The sequence below is a fragment of the Barbus barbus genome (genome assembly GCF_936440315.1).
Source record: "Barbus barbus genome assembly, chromosome: 2".
NCBI lineage: Eukaryota > Metazoa > Chordata > Actinopteri > Cypriniformes > Cyprinidae > Barbus > Barbus barbus.
Window position 1 is genome coordinate 24,208,549 of NC_136730.1, and position 27,031 is coordinate 24,235,579.

At 38.8% G+C, this 27,031-nt stretch overlaps 2 protein-coding genes across 4 annotated transcripts; one reads left to right on the plus strand and one right to left on the minus strand.

Moving 5' to 3' along the window:
• Positions 1-246: 246 nt before the first annotated feature.
• On the minus strand, positions 247-13,140 carry shrprbck1r (sharpin and rbck1 related). Of its 3 annotated transcripts, none has more exons than XM_079436652.1 (14): positions 11,988-12,518; positions 10,780-10,954; positions 9,276-9,359; positions 8,923-9,064; positions 8,406-8,496; positions 7,931-8,255; positions 7,658-7,770; positions 7,281-7,454; positions 4,499-4,659; positions 4,286-4,397; positions 3,518-3,697; positions 3,283-3,381; positions 2,916-3,059; positions 247-2,655 (listed from the first exon to the last, which is right to left on the minus strand). In XM_079436652.1, exons 1-14 carry the CDS (start codon positions 12,255-12,257, stop codon positions 2,575-2,577), a joined length of 2,151 nt encoding a protein of 716 aa, XP_079292778.1. In that variant the 5' UTR covers positions 12,258-12,518; the 3' UTR covers positions 247-2,574. The 3 variants fall into 3 exon arrangements, with proteins under 3 accessions (XP_079292778.1, XP_079292780.1, XP_079292779.1); XM_079436654.1 differs by lacking the exon at positions 7,281-7,454 and adding an exon at positions 13,033-13,140 and having other exon boundaries at positions 419-2,655; positions 11,988-12,414; XM_079436653.1 differs by lacking the exon at positions 7,281-7,454 and having other exon boundaries at positions 419-2,655; positions 11,988-12,480.
• Positions 13,141-13,300: 160 nt separating this feature from the next.
• Positions 13,301-19,969, plus strand: maf1b (MAF1 homolog, negative regulator of RNA polymerase III b). The gene is made up of 8 exons (XM_079436681.1): positions 13,301-13,835; positions 14,313-14,397; positions 16,412-16,543; positions 16,626-16,788; positions 17,858-17,979; positions 18,063-18,182; positions 18,268-18,360; positions 18,725-19,969. The coding sequence occupies exons 2-8, from the start codon at positions 14,315-14,317 to the stop codon at positions 18,747-18,749; spliced, it is 738 nt and encodes a 245-aa protein (XP_079292807.1). The 5' UTR covers positions 13,301-13,835; positions 14,313-14,314; the 3' UTR covers positions 18,750-19,969.
• The last annotated feature ends 7,062 nt before the right edge of the window (positions 19,970-27,031 follow it).

A 27,031-nucleotide genomic window follows, 5' to 3' on the forward strand; every position in this document is an offset into this window, starting at 1 on the left:
GAGTGTCCCATTAAGAGATGTTTCTGCGTAAGTTTATCTTTAGTGATGGCACACTCCTGCAACAAGGACACTTCCTATATAAATTCAGTCTCAAATGTGGTGGAGAGACACAGTTGAACTAATTCTGTATTTTTTTTTTTTTTTTGTTCTGGTTTATAATGTAAATGTTTTTGACTCCATTGCAACAAGTGAAAAGCACTTATTTAGCGTGTCTGAAACACACTAACTGTAAAGGTTTGTTTTGTTAGTTTGAGCTGTTTAATAAAGTTTTAACATGATTCATGAAGCTGATCCGTTTTCATTTGTCTATAGAAAAAAACATACATGAAACCGTTGATGGTTGATGCTTCCTCTTCACAACTGTAACCTCAATAAAAGTAATTTATGTGTGTGATGTGAGTCAGAACTGAACCAAAATCAGATTTGATGACATTTAGCAAGTGTCTGCATTTTAATCACAGCAGTGAAGAACAAACTACAAGAATTAAATAAAATACAGGTTGGTTATTTTTTATATTTTTAAGAACAAAATGTGAAGAACGTTAAATTAGTCCAAACATGTAAGTAATAATAAGAATATCTTAAATATTGTCAATACAGGTTCTCAGTACTATAATCCGTAAGGCACTTTTTAAGACTTGCAACCCTGAATTAAAGTGTAAGATTTCTGCAGGTGCAGGGACCTTTTCATTTTCAGTCATTAATTTTCTTCTGTGATACATGCAAAAACACTCTACTTAACCTTCATAGTGCACATATTTGAACATCAGGGAGGTTCATAATATCATGAGAAAGGATGAACGCCCCCTCACTAAACACTGTTTTGCAATTGTACAAACATACTGCATAATTCCACTGGATTCTCAGTCACAACAACAATATAAATGCTTGGAAATTCAAAAAACAAAACAACTACTCCTTTAGGTGCAAATAAAAAAATTGTAAACTAAAGAAAATAACTTTGTCTCATGAAAAGTTTGCTTGATGCATAAGTAGATGCTTTGGGTGCTGATATTTGTTTCAGTGCATAGATTCAAAGCTTTGGGATCAACATCGGTCCTTTGGCTTATAACAGTCTTGAGGACTTTCCACACAAGCCTCAGGTCCCTGCTCTTGACTATTACTGCTACTTAAATTAGCATAGCATTGCAATGTAACATTAAAACAATACTAAATAACTAGGCTACATATTAATCACATCCAACTTACAAACAAATAATCAAATCTTAAAGCAATATACCGGATGTACAACATATGCACAAAATACAATGTATCTTGGTTGGTAGGAAAGGTGAAGGGAAAACACGGCACACAAATTATCCTGGATCACAAAATCTACAACAACAGCAACATACAGTATTTAAAATAATAACAATAAATGTAACATTGCAAAACGACTGCTCATGCTAGTGGTTACGTGATGAAAACAGGCAAGAAAAGGCACTTTCAGTAACAGGTCTCAACAGTGTAGTATAACTTTAAAAGTAAGACAAGACAAATACACAAGTATTTGTGTAAGTGCATTGTAATCATTCCCTTATTCTCCTTTTTTCGGCAGCTTCAGATGAGCTTTGGCTTTATTTTTGTCCTCCTGGGATCATTTGATCAGATTAATAAACATTCCCGTGTATTAAAAATCTATTTTTATCAAAATGTTTTTGATTTAGGTTATACATAATGTTCAATGTTCTGTTGCTTAAGGTTCTGATGTGCCACCCACATCACAGTTTTACTTGAGTGATCTGCCAGTTGACTGAATCATTAAAAAGAACAATTCATTTGCAAATCACTAATTTAAGCCCCCTCAAAGTAGCGATTCTGTTTTAAACTCAAAATAGTTACAGCGTGGCAATACTTACAGTTTTAAGTGGGTTTACATTTTGTAGTAACTGTGTGAACATTCACAAGCCGTTCAAATGCAAATGTCACCTTTTTGTAGTTGATCAGAAATAAAATACTTTCATAGTATAGGCACTATATGCTATATAACATACAGTTGAGAAAATGTAAAGTTTTCTGTGGGTCTTTGAAATAATTACACAATATTAGGATGCTGACTGGACTGATACAGAGTCTGTTTTCAAGTGGATTCCCCATGGTGCCTTCAATTGCTTTATGATTTACTTGCATAAAATGTCCCATTGAAACATTGTTTTGCACAACAGAACTACGCATTTCAGTTAAAAGCATTAGAAAACTAACTTGAAAATAAAACAGGTGGACAGTATATGTCAGCTCACACTCAAAGTGCATGTTTGTCAGTGTTGCCAAGTCGGCAGAATTGAGCTACTTTCATAATGCTGCCATGGGCTGCTTTTTTATAGTCCGCGAAATACCCCCGCCCCCCTGGAGCATGATTTTGACCAAGTTCGGACCTAGAAGCAGGTTTTGACTTCCTGGAACTGGGCTAGTTTTGAGCACCAATTCAGCTGGTTTTGTTACACAGACCTGGCAACCCTGATTTCTGTCAAAACCTTTTATAATGTCACAAACTGCCATAAGATGACACTACTCTCTCTTCCCCTTTCTCTTACTTGTACCTCCTCCTCTCGCTCTCTCTCTCTGCTCTTCCCTTTAATGACAGTTCTGGCATTTTGGGTGGCATCTCTGTTTGTTGACATTGCAGCGGCAGCCTCCACTCGTGTCTCCAGGACCCTGAAGTGAGAAAGACAAATGAAGATCTGTTTCCAAATAATAAATTACCAATTAACAATGATTTTGAAAAAAAAACTTCTGTAGGTCACTGTATTTATAGCTTTGTCATAGTGATAACTGACCAACATGGCTTGGTTTAACTGCCAGAATGTAGTAATTAGAAATTAAACCAGCATTATACACTTTAACCTTTCCTATGTATGATACCCAATGGAGCCAGAGTAAAGCTTATATCCCAGTCTTATGAAAAAAGCTCTTACTTTGGGCCCCCAGCGTGGTCCTCTGGTGACCCAGCAGATCTCAGTGTGGCAGACAGTACAGCGGAGCCAATCACAGCCCTCCTTCTTCTGCACAATGATGCCACACTGAGGGCAATGCATCGCCTCTCCAGAATTAACAAGAGTCTGTGAGTGATGGGACAGAAATTTTGGGGTAAATAATAATAAAGAAAGAAATTAATTGATCAAAAGTGACAGTAACATTCTGTTCATGTCTGAGTGATGGGACAAAAAGAAAAAGAAAAATGATGAACATTTATAACTTAACAAGATGTTGTCGCATAACAAAGGGTCTTTCTTTACATTAGCTTTGAAACACAACAAGGATCTATATTTGTTTGTGCTTGACCTTCAGCAGGTCTCTGGTTCTTCGCGCTGCAGAGTCATTGATGGCACGGGCTGCTAGATCATCCTGATACTGCTTACAATTCATCCCTTCATGAATGGCCTAAGCAGAGGAAAAACAAGCCAAAGTCCTTTACATTATATTATAATGAGAACCTAATAGAGAAAGAAAAACCTAGATGTAAATGTCATTGTTTAAGGGTTCAGTTCAGTGTGTTTAAGTATTTGACATACTTTACCTTGCAGAGCAGGCAGTTGTGTTTTTTGCACACTGGGCAGTGGAAAGTGTTGACAGTGTCTTCATAAACACACCAGCCAGGACAGTCTGCTGTAGCACAGTGATAACTGCCTTCACATCGAGACTCTGCAACAGACAGACCCCTCTGCAACCAGCGCTCATAATCGTCTACTGACACCAGCTGAGTGAGAAAGATAGCAGAGCCAAAAGATGCAAAGCATATATTTGTTACTTGTACTGACTCGATAAATCACTCAAATGAATAAAAATGTTGTCTGATGTTATTCGAAGCCAGATAAGTATATAGGACCAAGAATTAAGTAGGGTTAATATAATAAACAAAGTTTATATATAATAAAATTCATTTCAGTTTATTTTATATATATATATATATATATATATATATATATATATATATATGTGTGTGTGTGTGTGTGTGTGTATATGTGTGTGTGTGTGTGTAAAACAGAACATTTTTAAAAGCTAAAAAATTATAATAGTATCTCAATGACACTACAATTATACTGGTATATATGGATGAGACTACAAAATGACTCTGTAAAGTAAGTTTTGACAGCACTTGTCATTTTAAACAATGGCACTGTCAAGCTTTTCAGAACAGCATTGCTCCAGGTCTTCTGTCAAGTGTGCTCTAGCACCATGGACAGTGTCACATTAACGGAGTGAGAGACACTTCTCATCCATGTGTGAATACCAGACAGTCTTTTTGTAGACAAAATAAAAGCGGTATAAATGAATGAGATCTCACAGCTCTGATTTCTCTTTCCTGCAAGATGCAGTCACAGGCGTAGGCCTCGTCTCTGTATGGACATGCCACCTGAGGATCCTCCGACATCAGAATCACAGAGCGCAGACACTCTCTACCCACAGAAACAGAGGATTCACTTACCTACTGCATGACAATACAGAACAATAAATGTCTCTGCGCATTCTACAGCAGCACACTCTCTGTCTTCCTCACTTGCAGAAGCAGTGGAGACACTCTCGGAGCAGGACTCCCTCGCCAGGCTCAAGCTCCACACAGCAGATCCTGCACTCCACTCTCTCTGGGTTAGGAACCAGATCCTGTCCATCCATCTGCACCAGACGTGCATAGTTCTCTCTGCGTTCTGCTTCTCTGGCCTACAGACACAGAAAGAGCAGCTGTTAGAACTAAAGAAGCAAACATGGATGGGCTTTCATAGATAAGACCATATGAGGGAAAACACATTGCATGTTGTTACTTCTGACTGTAACTTGAAGATTGGTGTGACAGAAACAGGGACTAAAGCCTACAAAATCCCAATGGCATATCTGAGCATTTCCTAGTTTAGATTAAGAGTTTTTGTCATAATGTGCATACATTATAAATTTGCCTTGGGAAATAGTGATGTGTGTATGTATCTATGTATATATAATGCATGTATATGTGTGCGCCTTTAATTTCTATACCAATAATAGCATATGTACTTAATTAGAATTACTATAAACATGCATTCTACAAAATAAATTGACACCCAAATTACATAAATGCAATTGTAATACATATACAGTTTACACAATATTCATGAATACATACAACATTAATGCTAACACTTACCTTATATGATTAAACTGATCACACAACATAATGCTTTAAAACATACCAGAGCTGTTACTTATATTCAGTGTACACTTATATAAGAGTATGCACAGACATAAAATATATAGATAAAAAACAAACAAACAGAAGACACCCAGGTGTGAATGGTATGTACCTATTAAAAGAACTTTATTTAAGTTTGTCACATAGTTAATTTGCATAGACATTTGTCTTTCCTAAATTCCAGGCTATTTTACACTTGAGTTAACATGAAAGAATCAAGCCCAGTCATACAGACAAACAAGTTATGCTACATTACATCCATAACTGAACCGACCAAAACACGTCTTCCTCGGTTTCTTCTCACACTGGTTAAAGCCTACTCATCATTTAGCAGATGCATTTTATCCATAATGCACTAATTGCCAGTCCTCATAAAGAAACTTGGGGTTACATGCATTGTTCATGGGCACTGTGGTAATTACTAAATGCTCTTTCTGAATATTTTTGCCAACTAAATTATTAATATGCTTCTAACAGTATGAACAAATAAACTCTCTTGGTCTACAACATTTTCACCAAGTTAAGTCTTTTTGCTTGAGTTCAAAAATTTTATACAATGCGTTTTCTCGGCATGCATCTATAATCTTTGACCTGAAACTGTCACTTCAAAAACATCCATGACTAAAATCATTCCGCTCTTGAATAAATGAGAATTTGAAACTTACTGAAAGATGCTGTCAGACAAGATCAGACTGAACTTGTATCAAACAGGTTACATAAATGGATGCTCTACACTCCTGCAAAAGCTGTGCAGTAAGAGTCATTTCTTACATCTGCGTACAGAGATATACAATACATGTCATCTGCGCATTAAATGAGTCTTTACCTGAATAACGTTTCAAACCAAGACACAGCGCAACAAAGCATCTCATTACACCAAGTGAAGTAACGGCTTTGCCATATTATAAAAAATACCTTCTGTATGACTACTGCAGTGTTTAATATAAAGGTGTTTTTGGAATTGGTTTTAACGTGTAGCTTTTGTAAAAGGTTCCACTCGAATAGTTTGCCAAATTCATTAGCAGTGAATTGCTCAGGTATATACATGTTGTGCAGTATACCAGCTGTACTGTAGCTGCATTTGGAGTATGAGTGTGCCTGGTTTGTTAGTTGAGACTATGCACTGAAAGTGTGTGCTCGCGTGAGTCAGTAGTCCTGGTCGAGGTTGTGCAGTAGTGAGTTGTTGCCCCTCAGCTCCTCTCTTCTCCCTTTCTCCTTAAAAAAAATAGAGACAAAAGAGAAGAGATTCAAACTGAGGAGTCAATCAGAACTCAGGCTTTATCCTACACAAAAACCCTTAGAGATGAGTAAAAGTAGCTCTTTAATAGTGCTCAGCTGATATGGGTTTTCCAATGACTGATGATTCTCTTTGATTTCTAAAGAGAAAGGTCACTAGTGGCTAATATAATATTGATGTATAAAAAAAACATTTTAAATGATAACAAATGAGATGCATAAAAATTGCAGAAATTAAATGAACCCTTATTTTTATATATTTTATTTCAGTCTGTTTTCTAAATGCATGTTCTAGATCTCATTGTGAACGATTTGTACTATGTATGCGTTTTCTTTTTTACCTCATAATTTTTAATCAAAACATCATAACTGGATCTTCCAGTGAAAATGGCTTCTGCCTCCATTTTTCAGTCCCCCACCCTACAGTTATTCTTTTTTGATAATCTGTTACACTCAAGACATACGTCACAATATGAAAGGAAAATTCCGCCACTACATTTTGAAAAAAAAGGCTCTTTGTAAATTTTGGAACATATACAACACTGTTCAACAGCTGATATTCTCTGATATTCTCAAAATCGCCAAAGTATTTGTATACACTACAGAGGTCTACCATTCATTCTCAATCAATTTATATGGATACAAACCAAAATACTATGGCATCCTGAGATTTTTGTCCTAAACCTGGGTGTGAGCGTAGATGTAAAATGGCTGGTGTGCATGAGATGTATAAGCCAACAGCAAAAGCAACATGCCAAGCTCATCTGTTCCCAACGATTTCCACAAGCATCAAAAAAACGAAGTGGCATATTCCAGTGGTAGCAGGCAGAATTATTGTGCAAAATGTGCTCATGCTTTCTCAATTGAATTTCGCAAGCCTCACCTGTTGGTACTGCCTTATTGCTTCTTTTTCCTGTTGAATGCGTCTTAGCTCCAGAGCATCTGGTCTGTAGCTGCCGGGAACAGTGTAGCCTTCAGGTCTGTCTGCGCTACACATTTCACAGCCAGGACGTGTCGGTTTATTAATATATGTACAGGTTGGGCAGGCCCATCCCAGCTACATACCCACAAAAACAAGTATTCAAATAAGCACCATAATCTCATTATGTGTACATCAATGTATTTGCATACTTGTTTCTTTTGTGATACATATATCCTGTTTATGTATTTCAAATATTATTAAAGGCTCAATATATTACAAAATGTCTGTGCTTTGTGTTAAAAGAAAAATTTGTTCTGTGTGTTCACATAATTTTGTACCTGTTTGCTTGTTCTGTTGGGCGTCAGGGCTTCATTCAACTGTGGCAGTTCGAGGTTGATGAAGTCACGAATATCACCCAAACCCAACCTCTCTGTACTTCCTGCACTGTTACCTGCAAGATCAAGAGGTTATGGTTGTAAAATTGGAGAATTTTTTGCAGAAGGCATCACTTTTAATTACTTTGTAATTAAATGTAATTGCAGCACTTTTAATGTTACTTTGCTTGTGTAAACGCATGCTATGACTTTAACCGGTGGTCTGGGAATACACACTCAGGGTATTATGGCTGTTATGAAGTCTTGTAGGCAGGGTGCTGTATGGTCTTAAGGCTGTGTTCAGTGCTGGCCCATTGGTAAGTGCTTCTTGATGGGGCTGATTAGTCGTTGACACCAAAGCCGTCATGAGCAAAGCACTCTCCTGTTCTTGTTGGTAAAGTCCTCGACTTAGACGAGCCTGATGGGCAGAAATGAGATAAAGGAATGCAGTGTCCCCTTCTCGCTGAACTCCATAAGAAGCCAGAGAGCGGTGATCAGAGCACAAAGACTGGCCGATGACCCAGCGTTGCACACGTGGATGAAAACCATAGTCCGCGAAGACCTTACAGAGCAAAAACTGTGTCAATAACAAAGCTAAAAAGCAACAAAGGTAACTGTGAGAATTGCATGGCATTGAAAGAATGCCAACAAATAATGTTTATTTGGTTGATGGCTAGTAATGTTTATAAGGTTAATGTTAATCTGCGCCTACCTGCTGTTTGAGAGCACCAATGGTGGAGTGAGGGAAGACTTTCACTGTGACACAACAAGAGGAGGATGCATCCTCTACTACCACAGCCAGGCTGCATGATAAATCAATGCATTAGCTGAGATCAGAATTGCTTGGAAAATGTGCGTAGATGTGAAATTGTGTGTTGAGTTGGTATAAATTATAATTCACTCAAGAATGAAAATTATGTCATTGTTTACTCACCCTGATGTTCATCCAACCTTGTATGGCCTGTTTTTCTTCAGTGGAACACAAAAGAAGATATTTTGTCCATTCTGCAGTATACCTCCTTTTGTGTTCCACAGAAGAAATACACTCATACAGGCCTTACAACATCAGCATGTATAAATGACAGAACTGTCATTTCTGGGTGAATAATCCTTTTAAATCACACTAAAACACTTCATGCAATAGACATCTTTTATCACTTGCTGCTTTCTGTCTGGTTAGAACACATTGTTAAACTGAGTGGGTCAGTGTCTGTAAACATGAAATTTACCTAATTTCAGTGTCTGTGTAATTTCGTTTAGATGGCTGAATGCTCAGAGCAGCTCTCTGTTTAGCTAAAGACGATGCACAGACAGATGCCGAACGAACATCTCCTGCCTCTATTGCGCTAACCAGCTCCGCACAAATCTCCTCTAGAGAGAAAAGTAAAAAGGGTTCAAATGTATAAGGACAAGAATGGATAAGGAGCGGGATAGAAGGAAGAATTGGAAATGAAGGAGAACAAGTGGGTGTAACAGAGATATTTGCATCAACATAATAGACAACTGTCACTTTGTTTATTGTTTGGCAACACTGTCAAGCAGATCGTGAGCAGAAAATTAAAACAAGAACACAATTGATTACCTGTATGTGGCATGGGCGGATTGCTCTGTGTTTCCAGAGGCTGAGGAGGTAGGCGTCTTTCTTCATTGGATGAACTAATCGCCACTGAAAAGAAGAGCAAGAGACAGTGGTTTAAAAGCTCAGAAAAAAAGAGAGTACAAGTTAAAGGAAATGTAAACCTATTATACAAAACTAGAGGAATTGCACAATTAAGCCGAGCGCACATTGTACGATGTACAATGTGGCCACAATTTGGCAATCTCAGACAAATTTTGGAAATCCTACAAGATTACTCTGCTCCTAGGCCTGATCTGATTAATCTGATTAATGACAATTGCAATTCATGAAACAAAGTCAGAAGTTTTGAGGCAGTCTTCCACGGAGCGCTGAACACTCTCACACGCTGTATGTTTCATACATACTCAAAGCCGGTGGACGCTCTCGTGCAGAAAGTCCAAAACGGACTCATATGAGAAGTAATAATAACTTTTGACAGGCATCCCGCTATGGCTGTAGCTAAGCTGAATAACAAGCATAAAACTTAACGGATGAAACGTGAAGACGATATGTGTTTTTCAAGTCTTCTCCAGGTAATATTTGAATGATACAGTGGTAATTGACAGCATTAATTACAGTACAGAAGCTATAAAATATTTTTTTTTATTCTGTGATAAAAATAGAAAATGTGTTTGTAATATATATATATATATATATATATATATTATATACTGATTGTACAATCATAACCATAAAATTTACATAAATATTTTAATAATAAAAAATATTATAGAAGACAAATTATTGGTTATTGTCCAGCAGTGTATTTTATTTCTTAGCCAATTAAAATAAATTTGTCAATTATACATACATACATACATAAATATTATTATTATTTCTACATTTGACATTTCTGTCCCTCTCACTTCTGAAATGATTGCTACTTCCCTGCATGCCCTGTAGCGTAACTGAATATAAAAATTTAGCTATATGCCGTGTTATCTTTATTTGGGCATCAAATATTTGTCGTTCCACATGAATTTCATTCGATGGGAAGGGGCCAAAATGGCTCTTTTGACGTTGAAGGTTGCAGACCCCTGTCCTATGACAACCGTCAAATCAAAAACCATTGGGAGAAAAGAAAAAAAACATCCACATCATCATCTTTGTTTGTTTTTTCATTTTTCTTTTCAAGACAAGCCATGACCAAATTAACACTAGAGATTTTTAACGCCATTTCAATTCTGCAGGTGAATGAGGCTCATTGGCACTGAATGTCTCATGAATTGATGATGTAAAACTCAGGACGAGTCTTCTTGCATATGTCCTTTTTTAACGAGGCTTGACTGTCATACAGTCTGCATTAAACAACTGAGATCCCAGAGTAACATGGCTAATCATGTTCATACAGTCTGATAAGCAACAATCGTAAGGATTTTAATAAATCTTACTGTGTGTATCTGTATTTATAGACTAATGAGTGAACAAAAGTGACAAATTGTAGGAAGAAAGCAGAAGGAAGGCAAACCTCTATGTGCCTCACGGAGTGATGACATCACCACAGTGGCCCACTCCTGTGCTTCCTGCTCACAGCGGAAGTTGAAAGTGATACGATCATGTGGTGGTGTTGCCAAACTCAGTTCATGGCACTGTGGGGACTTGACTTCATAGCAAACAGTTTTGAGGTCAAACTCAGCAATGGACTGAATGAAAATAAACAGAGACACAAAATCTAATGGAGTTATTTACTTTCACATAACATAACATTTACATTCATTGATTTCAGTACTAAAATAATATAGTCAGAGAAATATCCATTTCTCACAAGCAAATAAATGACCTAGCCTATTTAAAACCTATTATCATCTACTAACTTAAAATGAGGCATGTTTTCGCTATTATGAGCCGTCGGCCCATCACATATTTTCATTAAATTATTGTTATTGTTTTATCTGGTTATATTCATCATTGGGTACACAAGAACTATCTTTTCAGTTTTCAAAACAATATTTTCAGGATCATGAGTGTAATGAGGTTCCAAAGAGACAGCAGGACTCAAATGCAAAATAAAATTATATTATTTCTGTTTGGTATCTCTAAGACCCTGGGTATAATAGATAAATGCAATGAATTTGATACACAAACTGTACTAGTGCACTACTACCCCCTGGATATCTAATTTTTCATAATGTCCCCAAATAACACAATCCTAGACAACAACCTCCTTTCTGAACGTGCATGTCTACTTTGTTGCAAAACCGAAGGATACAGAATTAAATATTAAACGTTTTTAAGCTAAAATAATAAATTTAACTTTTATTATTATTATTTTACATGTAAATGCAAATAATAACTAAGTTTATATCAACAGATTCACGAGGTAGTTTCACTTTCTTTTTTTCAGTCTATTACAGCAAATAAAAGTATCAATACTGACCAGAAGTATTATTGTGTCAACTAATATTAAGTTGCGTGAAGAGCATTAAGTGTATTTATGACTCAACTCTGAGCAAACTATCACATTTAGGGGGTGGAGGATGGATTTCAAAAACAAAGACAAACAACATGTGATTCACTCATGTGTGCTCGCCAGAGGGCAGCGTTATATTATGCCTAGCACAGATACTTCTGGAATGAAAATACTGCTATGTTGCGCTTTTTAAAATCAACTCTTCACCAGTAACTTATTCATAGCACCGCAGACTGAAACTTATCGCAAGTTGGCCGTTTCCTCACCACACTGCGTCCAGCCGCGGCTCCGCTGATGTCTCGTAACGCGAGGCGGAATTCCCCTGCCTTCCCTGGGTCCATGCTCAGCTGAAGACGGAGAGATTCGTCTCCGGCCCCCGGGAGACAAAGCGGTCGTATACCTGAGTGGCATACTGACACCTTCACCGACATCAAAACAGTGCTGCAGGCCGACTGCGAGGCCTCCTGGCCGAGATGAGACGGTGCAGACTGGGCCGGCGGAGGTGTGTGAGTCCACCCGCCAGAGCTCAGCGACATGCCGCCGCCGAGTGACTACTTCAGGCGGGAATATGTCGTGTTGACACTCCAGTACCAGCTGGGCTTGTGTGCTAATATGATGTTTGGAGATATGCTACGACTCCCTGATCCGGACACTTACACAAAAGTAGCGGCCTTGTCATCTTTGTTTTATTTTCTGATGGAGAGCAGGAAGAAACACGGCTCAAGCAGACATTTTACACTGAGAGACGCTGCGCCTCCTGCCGAAAACACACTCACATGCACTCTGCTTTCTCGTCTAGGGGATATCCCAATTTTCCATATCAAGCTTGAATTTCATCTCATGAAACTGTAACTATGGTGATGTTAACGGTCGTTACAGTTACATGATTGCACAAAAATACTGCTTGCTGATGGTTTTACTATTGTTTTATATTCAATAATAATAATAATAATAAACTTAAACTATCGCTACTGTAGCAAAACCATTCATGTCCCACTGGGCAGGCTAGATTGTATACAAAACAGTAACATTGATTTAGTTACAAAATATCAAATCATATTTAACGTTACTCTTTAGAATTTTTTGTTTGTTTTTTAATTTTGATAATCCGACAAAATGTTCTGTGTTTGATTAAAACACTTATAAATAAATTAATGAATAAATATATCCTCTCTCTCGTCAGGAACTTTACACATGAACTGCCCGTCCTAATTGTCAGCATAGACACATAAAATACTTACAGTTAGACGTCTATGTATTTATTATGTCTATGATTGTCACGTCCCATAGAAGTGGATGGAATTAACTTACCACTTAGCATTCTTCTCAAAACATCCTATCTGCTTCTATGCATAAAACCTCAACATGCCTAAATAATCTCTTTAAAAAAAAATTTGCACAAAAAAAATAAAACACTGCAAAGAATTCATAAAAGGGTCAATCGCTCTTTGGACATGATTTAAATGACGTAACCATTTAGCCAATGGAATGTCTAGTACGTTTAATTGACAGACTAAGTAGCCAATAGACGTGTCCATATTATTTTCCTGAACACACAGTGGGCGTGGTCATCATCAACGGAAATGTTTCAGACTGCTAAGAGGCGTGGTTTGCACACTGTTTTCAGAGACTGTTGTTAGATGTTTTCGAGATTTTTTATTAACATAAGACAAGAAATAGGAGACGTAATCGTTAGCGAGAGGTCGCAAGTGCTAATTTAAGCATCGGATAATCAAATCGCGTCATTTAAACCACGCTTAAATCGTTTTCAGAAGGTAATTTGTTGTAGGTCAAGTGAGGGGATGCTGCTGCAGTCGCTGTCTTGGAGCTCGACTCAATCGCTGAATTTTATGTTGCGTTTAGTCGAAATAAGAAGCTTTGCGGTAAGAGAAAACGCCTGCAGAATATGTCAGTCTCGACCGAGTCATTTTCAAATTTGTTGAATTTACGTTTTTTAATTGTTGCCCCGGCCCGCGCGTAGACGATAGAGCATTTTAGCTTGTATTGTGTTGCTAGTTGAACAACTCCGTTAACCGAACTGTCTGTGAACCGAACTTACTGCTCCATTCGCCCAGACTTGTTTTTAGTTGGAAAGTGGCAGTACAACAGTAAAGGTAAGCGTTACAATTGATACACTGTGATATGTCGTCAGTACTAAAAACCATAGCTGGTCAGTCAGTAGTAGGTTAGTTGCTTGTTGCTGGATGGAAGTAATAGAATGTATTTATTCCTAAACCACTTTGCTCTTAATGCAATTTTGTTTTTTTAAATATTTTATCAATAAAATGTCCCCACTTTAGTGGGGGTTTTTTTCCCTCCCACACGCCCAGGTCGATTTATAAAGTAGGAAGTGCTTAAAGGGTTGTTGTTGGGGGGAGGGGGGGAGGCAGATGGGATGTTATGATTGTTTTACAGTTTTCAGATGTAAAGTCAATAAATAATTAATTTTTAATGCAGTTTTGTGGTTTATTTATGCATTTAATGCTATAAATACATAATTTTCGTTAACGCACATACTATTTTCTTGTTTATAGGGACAATTATGCAGTCCATATTTGGCTTCTGATATGTGTATGTGTTTTGTTTTCCAGCTATGAAGCTTTTAGAGAATTCCCGTTTTGAGGCATTGAGCTCCCAGCTGTGTGTTGAAACTGGAGATGCTCACATCCTTGGCAGGTGTGAAATTTGGAAATAATTGCATATGTTTTTTTCCTTTGAACATTTTTTAACTCTGTAACACCTGGGAATATAACACAATTTAAAGTGTTCAGGCCTTGAAAATTCTTATAGAGATAGTTCACCAAAAATGAAAATTTGGTATTTCACTCACCCTTATGTCATTCCAAACTTTGACTCTTCAACACTTTTATGTAGTGCTCAATGTATATGCATTGATCAAAGTTTATATATGAAAAAAAAAGACTAAATTAAATCTGTTCATCATATAAAGAGGTAATTTCTCCTTGGAAGACTAGAATCAAATCACTCTATTCATATCAATTAATTCTAAAGATCTCATGAATTTTTTAATCTTTAAAGTTTTTGTGGAATGAGCTGTCAATGAGAGGACATCAATTTCCTTAGGTTTTCATTTGTGATTATAATATGAATAAAAGTCATAAAGTTTAATGGATGACATACAGGTGAGTAAATGGTGACAGTATTTTCACTTTGGGTGAACTATTCCATTAAATCATTTAAATGTCTCGAATGAATGCACATAATAATGAATATAGAGTTCTGAAGTATGTAATTGGGTACAAATGGCTCTTTCTGAGTGCAGACTCTGTGAAAATATTAAGAATCCATATCCAGTACATACAAACAACTGGAAGATTCATGGAAATTCATTGGTCAAAAGGAGCAATAACCCTGGATTTAGGTTGATTTTAGATGGTTTAGTTCTTGTCTTCAGGTGTCTGTTCTGGTAAACATCCTGTCACACATCAACATGCACATATTTTGATTCTTCCTGTGGTTATTTTAGTGTCAAAGCGTCATGTGCATAAGTGTTTTAGCTTTTACTCTGCAAACATTAGCATGTTTGAGCTCCGTGCAGGGACCAGCATAAGTTAGAAAGTTGCTGAATTATTATAAATGATAGCAATTCTTATCTAATATCAAAAGTGTCATTTTAGCAACTGTGTACTTCTATACTTTTAACAACTTCAAACGATGTCACAGTGACGTAAGTGATATTGAACCCAATTTATTGGTTTTTACTAATTGTACACTGCGTGTTTCTTTATCTTTTTGCTGTTAGGTTTAAAACTCCATTGTACTGATTTCTTTCACTTTGTGAAGATGTTATATAAGGATAAGGGGGTCTGATATACCCAGAGTAAAAACGCGATTGTTGTACCCATGACGCAGATTGCAGTGTCCTCTAACACATACCACTGTGGTTATTTTGGGGTGCATGTAAAGCCAGCTGAGTTTCATATGATCTGCCAGCTTCTTTAGCATTTAGCATTTCTTTAACATATATCTTTTAATAGTGCTCACAATGGCATCAGTGTATGTGTACAACTTCAAACTAGTGAAGAGCCTAACTAACCAATGCATGCATAGTTGCCTTGGTACCATCTCTATTTACTGACAGACACCATCAGTATCTTGTTACACCCCTACTCTCAAACTGTCTAGTTAGGTGTGACGTGTCTTTCCTCAAAGTGATCTTTACACACCAGACACACAGTTTATGATACAGTTCAACCTTTGTTCTCCACCGTTTGCTTGTTTCTTCCACTGATTTATGGGGCTTCAACACAGGGCTACAGTGTCCCAAATCATATGATTCTCCTCCGCGTCCTGCTACACCCTTTGCCCTTCACCTATAAATAATCATGTCTGTGGACTGTTACTGGGACTGTCTAAAGTTGCACAACCTCTCTTGCATAAGCCAGAAAGATAAACACACACGATATTCCCATGTCCTCCCCCCTCGTGTTACATCTGTGACATTTTAGCCAAGCCTAAAAATATAGGTTTGGAAAAGCCCAGCAGTTGAGTTTTTTTGAAATTACACTCAAATAGTTTGAATTTTACTACAATACAAAAAAGTTTGTTGTATCTTATATAAATCCCAAACAATATATTATGCTGATATTTGTGTGTGCAATTGTTTGTACAGTCATTAAATAATCAAATCAATCCCTTTCTTACTCGTTTTCTCTTTTCCTGACTGTAGGATCGAGAGCTACTCGTGTAAGATGGCTGGTGATGACAAGCACATGTTTAAGAAGTTTTGTCAGGAGGGGGAGCCACATATTCTTGAAGCTCTGTCACCCCCTCAGTCCAGCAGCGCTCCAAGCCCTAACCTGTAAGTCTTAACACACAACCATAGATTTCACCTCGGCTATTGTGGGCACACTACACAATATCTCTCGTGCTCTTTCTTTTAGATTGGGGAAAAGTGGGGAGGATGGAGAAAACCCACTAAGTGATAAGTGTTGCAGGAAGACCTTGTTCTACCTTATCACCACCCTGAACGAGTCATTCCGGCCTGATTATGACTTCAGTGCTGCCCGTGCCCATGAGTTCAGCCGAGAGCCCAGCGTTAACTGGGTTAGTATGACTGGTTTCCATTGTATCACAATAATGTTTCTGCTGTGTAAAGAACGTTTTGTGATGTTATATTATTAAATGTCAGGTACAAAGGTTTTTAGATGCACTGTCAAGAATTGTTGAGAAAAGTAAAAAATTCAAGGCAACACTATGCACAAGGCCGGCGCCGGGGGGGGGGGGTTCGTGGGCCGTGCCCCCCCCAGACGAGAGTTACTGTGCCCCCCACTTTCCATCCTCTCCCCTCCTTGCTGAACGTGATCGATTTCGAAAGTGAAAGTGACCCCGATAAAACGGCACATAAGAAAGCGATTGCACACTTTAGCAACTGCACGCGATCACAGATTGCACGCTTACCACCCGAACCCCCCCCCCCCCCCCCCCCCCCCCCCCACACACACACACACACACACACACACACACACAAGTTGATTTGTGCCCCCCCTAGAAATTCAAATGCCCCCCTGATGGAGGTGCCCTGGCGCCGACTCTATGCAATCAGATTTTTAAGTTCTCTAAATGATTGTCTTAATTGTCCCAAGTAACACTCCTTTTGTCAGTTTTAATTTGTTCACAAATTGTAAAATGTAAAAAGAGAAAAAAAAAATCCACCAATAACTTTGTACAGGTACCTACAGCTTTCTTGAAACATTTCAGTTAGGAATACAGTAAATCAATCTTTTGTTTTTTCATATCATTCTTCAGAAACAAAGATATTTGGTATGTTGATTGAAAGGGTTGTATATGAACCTTAACACTTGACACACTATCCTCAAGAATGGTGAAAATCAACAAATGTAGAACAACAAATAACAGTAATGACAAAACAACAGCAAAAAAAAAAATCAGCAAACAGCAAAAAATTTATTCATGTTGCAATGCATGCTGGGAACTCAATATTTAACTTGTTAGTAATAATATACCTCATTATGAAATTCTTTGTTCAGACAACTATGTTTGACTAGTTAGGACAAGTAATTCACATATTTTTGTGATTCAAAAGGTCCCATAAACTGGAAAATATGTAGTTTCGTATGATTATGTTTCCTAACAGTCTGTTTGTGTCCTCCAGGTGGTTGACTCTGTTAACAGCAGCCTTTGTTCTGCTGTGGGGGAGCAGTTTAACTCTTTAGGACCAGAACTGTGGAATGCCATTGATCAAGAGATAAGCCTGCAGGGCTGTGACATCTATAGGTGTGGGATGAGTAAAGAAATTATTTCGCTCTCATTAATATTCTGTACATGTATTTTAATAACAGCCATTATGTTGTTTGTAGCTACAACCCAGACCTTGACTCTGACCCCTTCGGTGAGGAAGGCAGCCTGTGGTCCTTCAACTACTTCTTTTACAACAAGAAGCTTAAACGCATTTTATTTTTCACTTGCCGCTCAGTCAGGTCCGTAATCACTCACTGTACACACATTATAAAAGTCATTTTCTAGCCATTTTCTTTCTTTTTTTTAACATCATGTTCTTTTCAGTGTCCTCAGTAGTTATGGTCGCAGTGGACTTGACAATGAGTTGGACATGGAGCTGGATGATGAAGAAGAAGTGGACAGCTTCATGGAAGACAGGTGAGATTGTTTTAATGACGACATCTTCATACAATCCATGTGGGCTCAAGTTGTCCTAGACCATTTAATCTGGGGGAGAAAAAAAATGATTGTGCTTTTTACAATATGTGACCCTGGACCACAAAACCACTCATAAGTATCAATTTTTCAAAATTGATAGATATATTATATATCTATTTTAGATATATAATAAAATAGGTATTTTTTGTACATAGAAAAAGTCTTAGATCTTTTAGTTCAACTCATAATTCTAATTCTAATAAGTCTATAATTTTGTTCAGTGTATGTAATAGGTCTGTGAGCCATCTCTATTTATTTGTTTGCCATTGTCTTTTAAAAAGGTTTCTCTTCTTCTGTTTTGCAGGTTCCCCCGAGCTCTGTGTGTCTAAAGCTTTCTCAGGGATGACAACCTGCGCTTCAGCCAAAGGGCCTCGTTGTTAACTTTGCACCCGATTTCTTCTTTCCTTTTTTTTAGGGAAAAAAAAAACCTTTCAAAGCTTTATTTTCTGGGGATTTTCTTAAGTGTGTGTTTAATTTTTACTTCTCTGTGGACTGAGGAGAAGAAAAAAGTTAATTTTACACCTCCCATTTGCCTCGAAAGAAGATCACAAACTGGCTGAGAGGAATTCCAGGAGAGCTGCTTGGACCAGGTTTGACAGACTCATTTAAGCATTGGCTGAGACAAAACAAAAACCACTGGAAACCAGCTTGTCCTAGGAATGAATGAAAGTCACATTTAGACACCAGCATTTTGACAGTGGAGAATATGAACACACTTTGAAATACAAAGACTGCATGCCTTCTGGATTTGTGCCCCACTGTTTTATTGTTTCTCCTAATATTTCATAATTTAATGTGTTTTTTTGTTTTGTTTTTAAAGCTGTGTAAGGTTTGAAGCAGCTTGTGCATTTAAATGTTGTCGTTTTTGTTTTTGTTTTGTTTTTTTGGGGGGGGGGGGGGGTATGTTTTACCCCCTCTACATATATTTCCTGGGATTTAAACCAGTGATCCTGGAATTGGTAGCATCGTGCTCTAGCAAATGAGATCTAGACTAGACTTATTTTCCTAAAATCTTTATATAAGGTTGAACTATAAAGCTTTTTTTGGTTAACTTAATTATTTGAAATTAATTTATTTTAGTATACATTGCACTGATTTTTATTATTATTATTAAATGTCTGCAGGTTTCACTTTTGTTGCTGCAATTTCTTTGGCATTCTGTAATATGGGCTTTGCTATGAGTTTACCAACTGTTATTTTGGCATACCTGAATGGTAAACATGGAAACCAAATATTGTTGATGCTTTCAAGGCTGGTGCACCCAAATATGTCCACTTTTTTCATAACGATGGGAATTTTTTTTTAATAACAGCGCTGAAAGAAAATGTGAATGGAAGCTGTGTCTTGTTTCCAGATAGCATCTGTGACAATAAAAGTACAGGTTAATCACCAGTTTGGGCTTATCTCTTTACTACAGGTTTCTGGCAGATGCCAGAGTTCGTGGCAGTTGTCATGGTTTTTCTTGCCGTTTCTGCTGTTTGCTCGGTAAAAACTACGCTGTTCTCAGTAGCGAGCGATGTGTTTTAAAATATTAAAGCAAAGTTCCCACAGGTGTGTTATTTATTATTATTATGCGTTTTTATGTATCAGCTGCCAGACTTCGTGCCAGGATCGAGTCACGATCGTTTGTCGTCGTTTCTGCTGTAAACTACAGTTTTATTTTTTTTTTAAAGATTTGATGATGCATATTATATACCAGCAAGCAGCTACGACCAGAATATGAAGCCAATAAGCTAAATTGCATAAGCATTTCCCATAAAGAACATACACATAAGGAGTGCTTAGCTGTATAGACAGTATATATGCACGTGTATACTATATACAGGTGCGTAGCCATCATTTCAGAAGTGAGGGGGACAGAAATGTAATCTATATATATATATATACACACATACACACACAGTGTCTTGTGAAAGTATTCATAGCACTTCATATATATATATATATACACACACTCTGTATTTAGGAATATAGGAAACTTTTTTTTCTCTTATTTCTTTCATTTAATCGGCTTAGAAATCAGATACACTGTTGGATAATAACCAATAAATGATTTGTTAATGTACTACAAACACTTTTTTTTCTTTAATTTTTATCACGTCTAAGGCAGAATAGTTTCTATTCTCCGAACCACGAGCCCTCAGAATCTAGTCCAGGATTTGCTCCAATCCAGGAGCCCTCAGAATCCAGTACAGGATTTGCTCCAATCCAGGAGACCTCAGAGTCCAGTCGTCCTCAGAATCCGGTCCAGGTTTTGCTCCGCTCCATCAGCCCTCATAATCCAGTCCAGGATTTGCTCCGATCCATGAGCCCTCAGAATCCAGTTGTCCTCAGAATCCGGTCCAGGTTTTGCTCCGATCCATGAGCCCTCATAATCCAGTCCAGGATTTGCTCCGATCCAGTCGGCCTCAGAATCCAGTCCAGGATTTACTCCAATCCAGTCGGCCTCAGAATCCAGTCCAGGATTTGCTCCAATCCAGGAGACCTCAGAATCCAGTTGTCCTCAGAATCCGGTACAGGTTTTGCTCCACTCCATGAGCCCTCAGAATCCAGCCCAGGATTTGCTCCAATCCAGGAGACCTCAGAATCCAGTCATCCTCAGAATCCGGTCCAGGATTTACTCCGATCCATGAGCCCTCAGAATCCAGTCCAGGATTTGCTCCGATCCAGGAGCATTCAGAATCCAGTCCAGGATTTGCTCCAATCCAGGAGACCTCAGAATCCAGTCCAGGATTTGCTCCGATCCAGTCGGCCTCAGAATCCAGTCCAGGATTTGCTCCAATCCAGGAGACCTCAGCATCCAATCGTCCTCAGAATCCGGTCCAGGATTTACTCCGATCCATGAGCCCTCAGAATCCAGTCCAGGATTTGCTCCGATCCAGGAGACCTCAGAATCCAGTCCAAGATTTGCTCCGATCCAGTCGGCCTCAGAATCCAGTCCAGGATTTGCTCCGATCCAGTCAGCCTCAGAATCCAGTCCAGGATTTGCTCTGATTCAGTCGGCCTCAGAATCCAGTCCAGGATTTGCTCCAATCCAGGAGACCTCAGAATCCAATCGTTCTCAGAATCCGGTCCAGAGTTTACTCCGATCCATGAGCCCTCAGAATCCAGTCCAGGATTTGCTCCAATCCAGGAGACCTCAGAATCCAGTCATCCTCAGAATCCGGTCCAGGTTTTGCTCCGATCCATGAGCCCTCAGAATCTAGTCCAGGATTTGCTCCAATCCATGAGCCCTCAGAATCCAGTCCAGGATTTGCTCCGATCCAGTCGGCCTCAGAATCCAGTCCAGGATTTGCTCCAATCCAGGAGACTTCAGAATCCAATCGTCCTCAGAATCCGGTCCAGGATTTACGCCGATCCATGAGATCTCAGAATCCAGTCCAGGATTTGCTCCGATCCAGTCGGCCTCAGAATCCAGTCCAGGATTTGCTCCGATCCAGTCAGCCTCAGAATCCAGTCCAGGATTTGCTCCGATTCAGTCGGCCTCAGAATCCAGTCCAGGATTTGCTCCAATCCAGGAGACCTCAGAATCCAATCGTTCTCAGAATCCGGTCCAGAGTTTACTCCGATCCATGAGCCCTCAGAATCCAGTCCAGGATTTGCTCCGATCCAGTCGGCCTCAGAATCCAGTCCAGGATTTGCTCCAATCCAGGAGACTTCAGAATCCAATCGTCCTCAGAATCCGGTCCAGGATTTACGCCGATCCATGAGATCTCAGAATCCAGTCCAGGATTTGCTCCGATCCAGTCGGCCTCAGAATCCAGTCCAAGATTTGCTCCAATCCAGGAGACCTCAGAATCCAGTCCAGGATTTGCTCCGATCCAGTCGGCCTCAGAATCCAGTCCAGGATTTGCTCCAATCCAGGAGACCTCAGAATCCGGTCCAGGTTTTGCTCCGATCCATGAGATCTCAGAATCCAGTCCAGGATTTGCTCCAATCCATGAGCCCTCAGAATCCAGTCCAGGATTTGCTCCAATCCAGCATACCTCAGAATCCAATCGTCCTCAGAATCCGGTCCAGGATTTACTCCGATCCATGAGCCCTCAGAATCCAGTCCAGGATTTGCTCCAATCCAGGAGACCTCAGAATCCAGTCCAGGATTTGCTCCGATCCAGTTGGCCTTAGAATCTAGTCCAGGATTTGCTCTGATCCAGTCGGCCTCAGAATCCAGTCCAGGATTTGCTCCGATCCAGTCGGCCTTAGAATCCAGTCCAGGATTTGCTCCGATCCAGTCGGCCTCAGAATCCAGTCCAGGATTTGCTCCAATCCAGGAGACCTCAGAATCCAGTCCAGGATTTGCTCCGATCCAGTCGGCCTCAGAATCCAGTCCAGGATTTGCTCCAATCCAGGAGACCTCAGAATCCGGTCCCGGATTTACTCCAATCCAGGAGACCTCAGAATCCAGTCCAGGATTTGCTCAGATCCAGTCGGCCTTAGAATCCAGTCCAGGATTTGCTCCGATCCAGTCGGCCTCAGAATCCAGTCCAGGATTTGCTCCAATCCAGGAGACCTCAGAATCCGGTCCAGGTTTTGCTCCGATCCATGAGCCCTCAGAATCTAGTCCAGGATTTGCTCCAATCCATGAGCCCTCAGAAGCCAGTCCAGGATTTGCTCCGATCCATTCGGCCTCAGAATCCAGTCCAGGATTTGCTCCAATCCAGGAGACCTCAGAATCCAATCGTCCTCAGAATCCAGTCCAGGATTTACTCCGATCAATGAACCCTCAGAATCCAGTCCAGGATTTGCTCCAATCCAGTCGGCCTCAGAATCCAGTCTGAGTTTGTTTTTGGATGAGCTAGGAGAATTTTTCTTGAAACTCTTCCAAACAACATGTGGTGATGTAGGTGCTGTTTGACATTTTTTCTTTAAGGTTTTCTGAACCCGAGACAACTATTTTCTATTTTCAACTATTCTCCAGCTGTGGTCCTTGGAGGGTCTTTAGTCACTCAAACTCTCCTTCTTACCGTGCATTAGGACGATATAGGCACATGTCCTCTTCCAGGCAGTTTTGTAACATTTTATGTTGATTGGAAATTCTTAATTATTGCCCTGATGGTGGAAATGGGAATTTCCACTGCTCTAGCTTTTTTCTTAAAGCCACTTCACTAATATGTGAAGCTCAATTATCTTTTACTGCACATCAGAAATATATTCTTTGGTTTTTCTCATTGTGATGGATGATTAGGGGAATTTGGGCTTTGTTTTCCCTCCTATTTATATTTCTGTGAAACAGAAAGCCATGGCTGAATAATTTCATGTTCATAATCACCCTGGAGTGCTCAGAATTGTGAATATGAATGGGAACATACTTCAGAGATATTTCTAGGGGTGCCAATAATTGTGTCCAACCTGTATTTGAGAAAAACATTTATTTCATAATGATATTTCCCCCCATTTTAAATTCTTATTATCCAATAAAAGGTTAGATTTTTATGATTTTTTTAAATAAAAGATTAAAAGGATTAACAATGCAGATTAATTTTCACAGCCTTTTTTGATCATATACCAAGGGTGCTGATATTTTTGGCCATGACTGTATATCTATATCTATCTATCATCTATACATATCTAACATTACTGTTGTCACATTTCCCTGGTTAAATAAACATTACATTAAAAAGGCCAAATACAATTATATTTTGTAATTTTACACTGTGTAATATTCTGTTTTCACAACCAATAAATCTCATCAAGTTAGTGTTTTTACGTATTTTACATGTATTCCAATATAATAACAAAAGGCAGTAACAATACAAACATATTTTATTTTAATATTTTATTTTTTATTTAAATATAAAAATAAGGAAAATCCTAAAACAGGCCCGATTATATTTTTTCTTATCTTTTTGTTGCACTGCTCTGAATACCTTCAAATTTAAAGGATTTTCTGCAACGCAATTTTGTCTGATGTGTGAATTATTAGCCTATTTTTTTAATCCATGCAGCAAATGCTTTAAAAACAGCTTTAAAAATTACTTTAATGCATTCCAGATGATTTTAAAGAAATTTTCACTATAAATTTGATGGGTAGCTTGAATGTAGAAAATGTTGTCATGAATTCGTTGTATTCCCATTTGTAAAATAGGCTACAATGAATTGTTGTAGTCTAACCCGATCTCGTGGAAGTAGGTGCAGCACGATTTTCTGTTTCTATTTGGAGAAATGTTTATAAGCAGAAATTGGCATGCAAAAGACTGATACATTCATTATTAATGGCATGGTTGGTTCAGTCAACAGAAATACCGGACACACGGCGGGCCTATAATTTACTGCTGAAATGTTTGCGGGACAAATCTCAGGTCAGTCTGAGCCCTCGTGGTGTTTATGAAGCCGTACACCTGCAGGCGCCACTGATAGTGTATATATATACACAGGTCCTTCTCAAAAAATTAGCATATTGTGATAAAGTTCATTATTTTCTGTAATGTACTGATAAACATTAGACTTTCATATATTTTAGATTCATTACAACACAACTGAAGTAGTTCAAGCCTTTTATTGTTTTAATATTGATGATTTTGGCATACAGCTCATGAAAACCCAAAATTCCTATCTCAAAAAATTAGCATATTTCATCCGACCAATAAAAGAAAAGTGTTTTTAATACAAAAAAAGTCAACCTTCAAATAATTATGTTCAGTTATGCACACAATACTTGGTCGGGAATCCTTTTGCAGAAATGACTGCTTCAATGCGGCGTGGCATGGAGGCAATCAGCCTGTGGCACTGCTGAGGTGTTATGGAGGCCCAGGATGCTTCGATAGCGGCCTTAAGCTCATCCAGAGTGTTGGGTCTTGCGTCTCTCAACTTTCTCTTCACAATATCCCACAGATTCTCTATGGGGTTCAGGCCAGGAGAGTTGGCAGGCCAATTGAGCACAGTAATACCATGGTCAGTAAACCATTTACCAGTGGTTTTGGCACTGTGAGCAGGTGCCAGGTCGTGCTGAAAAATGAAATCATCTCCATAAAGCTTTTCAGCAGATGGAAGCATGAAGTGCTCCCAAATCTCCTGATAGCTAGCTGCATTGACCCTGCCCTTGATAAAACACAGTGGACCAACACCAGCATCACTGACTGTGGGTACTTGACACTGGACTTCAGGCATTTTGGCATTTCCCTCTCCCCAGTCTTCCTCCAGACTCTGGCACCTTGATTTCCGAATGACATGCAAAATTTGCTTTCATCCGAAAAAAGTACTTTGGACCACTGAGCAACAGTCCAGTGCTGCTTCTCTGTAGCCCAGGTCAGGCGCTTCTGCCGCTGTTTCTGGTTCAAAAGTGGCTTGACCTGGGGAATGCGGCACCTGTAGCCCATTTCCTGCACACGCCTGTACACGGTGGCTCTGGATGTTTCTACTCCAGACTCAGTCCACTGCTTCCGCAGGTCCCCCAAGGTCTGGAATCGGTCCTTCTCCACAATCTTCCTCAGGGTCCGGTCACCTCTTCTCGTTGTGCTGCGTTTTCTGCCACACTTTTTCCTTCCCACAGACTTCCCACTGAGGTGCCTTGATACAGCACTCTGGGAACAGCCTATTCGTTCAGAAATTTCTTTCTGTGTCTTACCCTCTTGCTTGAGGGTGTCAATGATGGCCTTCTGGACAGCAGTCAGGTCGGCAGTCTTACCCATGATTGCGGTTTTGAGTAATGAACCAGGCTGGGAGTTTTTAAAAGCCTCGGGAATCTTTTGCAGGTGTTTAGAGTTAATTAGTTGATTCAGATGATTAGGTTAATAGCTCGTTTAGAGAACCTTTTCATGATATGCTAATTTTTTGAGATAGGAATTTTGGGTTTTCGTGAGCTGTATGCCAAAATCATCAATATTAAAACAATAAAAGGCTTGAACTACTTCAGTTGTGTTGTAATGAATCTAAAATATATGAAAGTCTAATGTTTATCAGTACATTACAGAAAATAATGAACTTTATCACAATATGCTAATTTTTTGAGAAGGACCTGTATATATATATATATATATACACACACACACAGTTTTGGTATGTAGTACCATAATTTTTATAAGGTATGTAGAATATGGTCATGCATAATAAAGCTTTAGTATGTGCTTTATGAGTACTAATAAACAGATAATATAGTAATATGCAAGCAACTGGTTAATAACTAAAGTGTTACATAAAAAAAAAAAGTGTGCGCGCGTACGTGTGCATACAGTACTGACTAGCGGCAGCTGGGCACCTTATCTTATAAGTTATATGTTCTTTATGGGAAAATACTTATGCAATGTAGCTTATTGGGTTCATGTTCTGGTCGCATCTGCTTGCTGGTATACATCATCAATTTTTTTATTTAAAAATAAAACTGTAGTTTACAGCAGAAACGTCGACAAACGATCGGACTCCAGGCACGAACTCTGACAGCTAATACATAAAAATGTATAATAATAATAATAGTAATACAATTGTGGGAACTTTGCATCGTCATTTAAAAAAAAAAACACCACCGCACGCCACTGAGAACAGAGTAGTTTTTACCGAGCAAAAAGCAAAATCAGCGAAAATCTAATTTGGCAGCTGCCACGAATCTGGGGCTGCCGCAGGAAGTGGCGCTGAGACCAGCTGCCGCTGCCAGGATTTGCGCCTGCTCTCTCTCTCT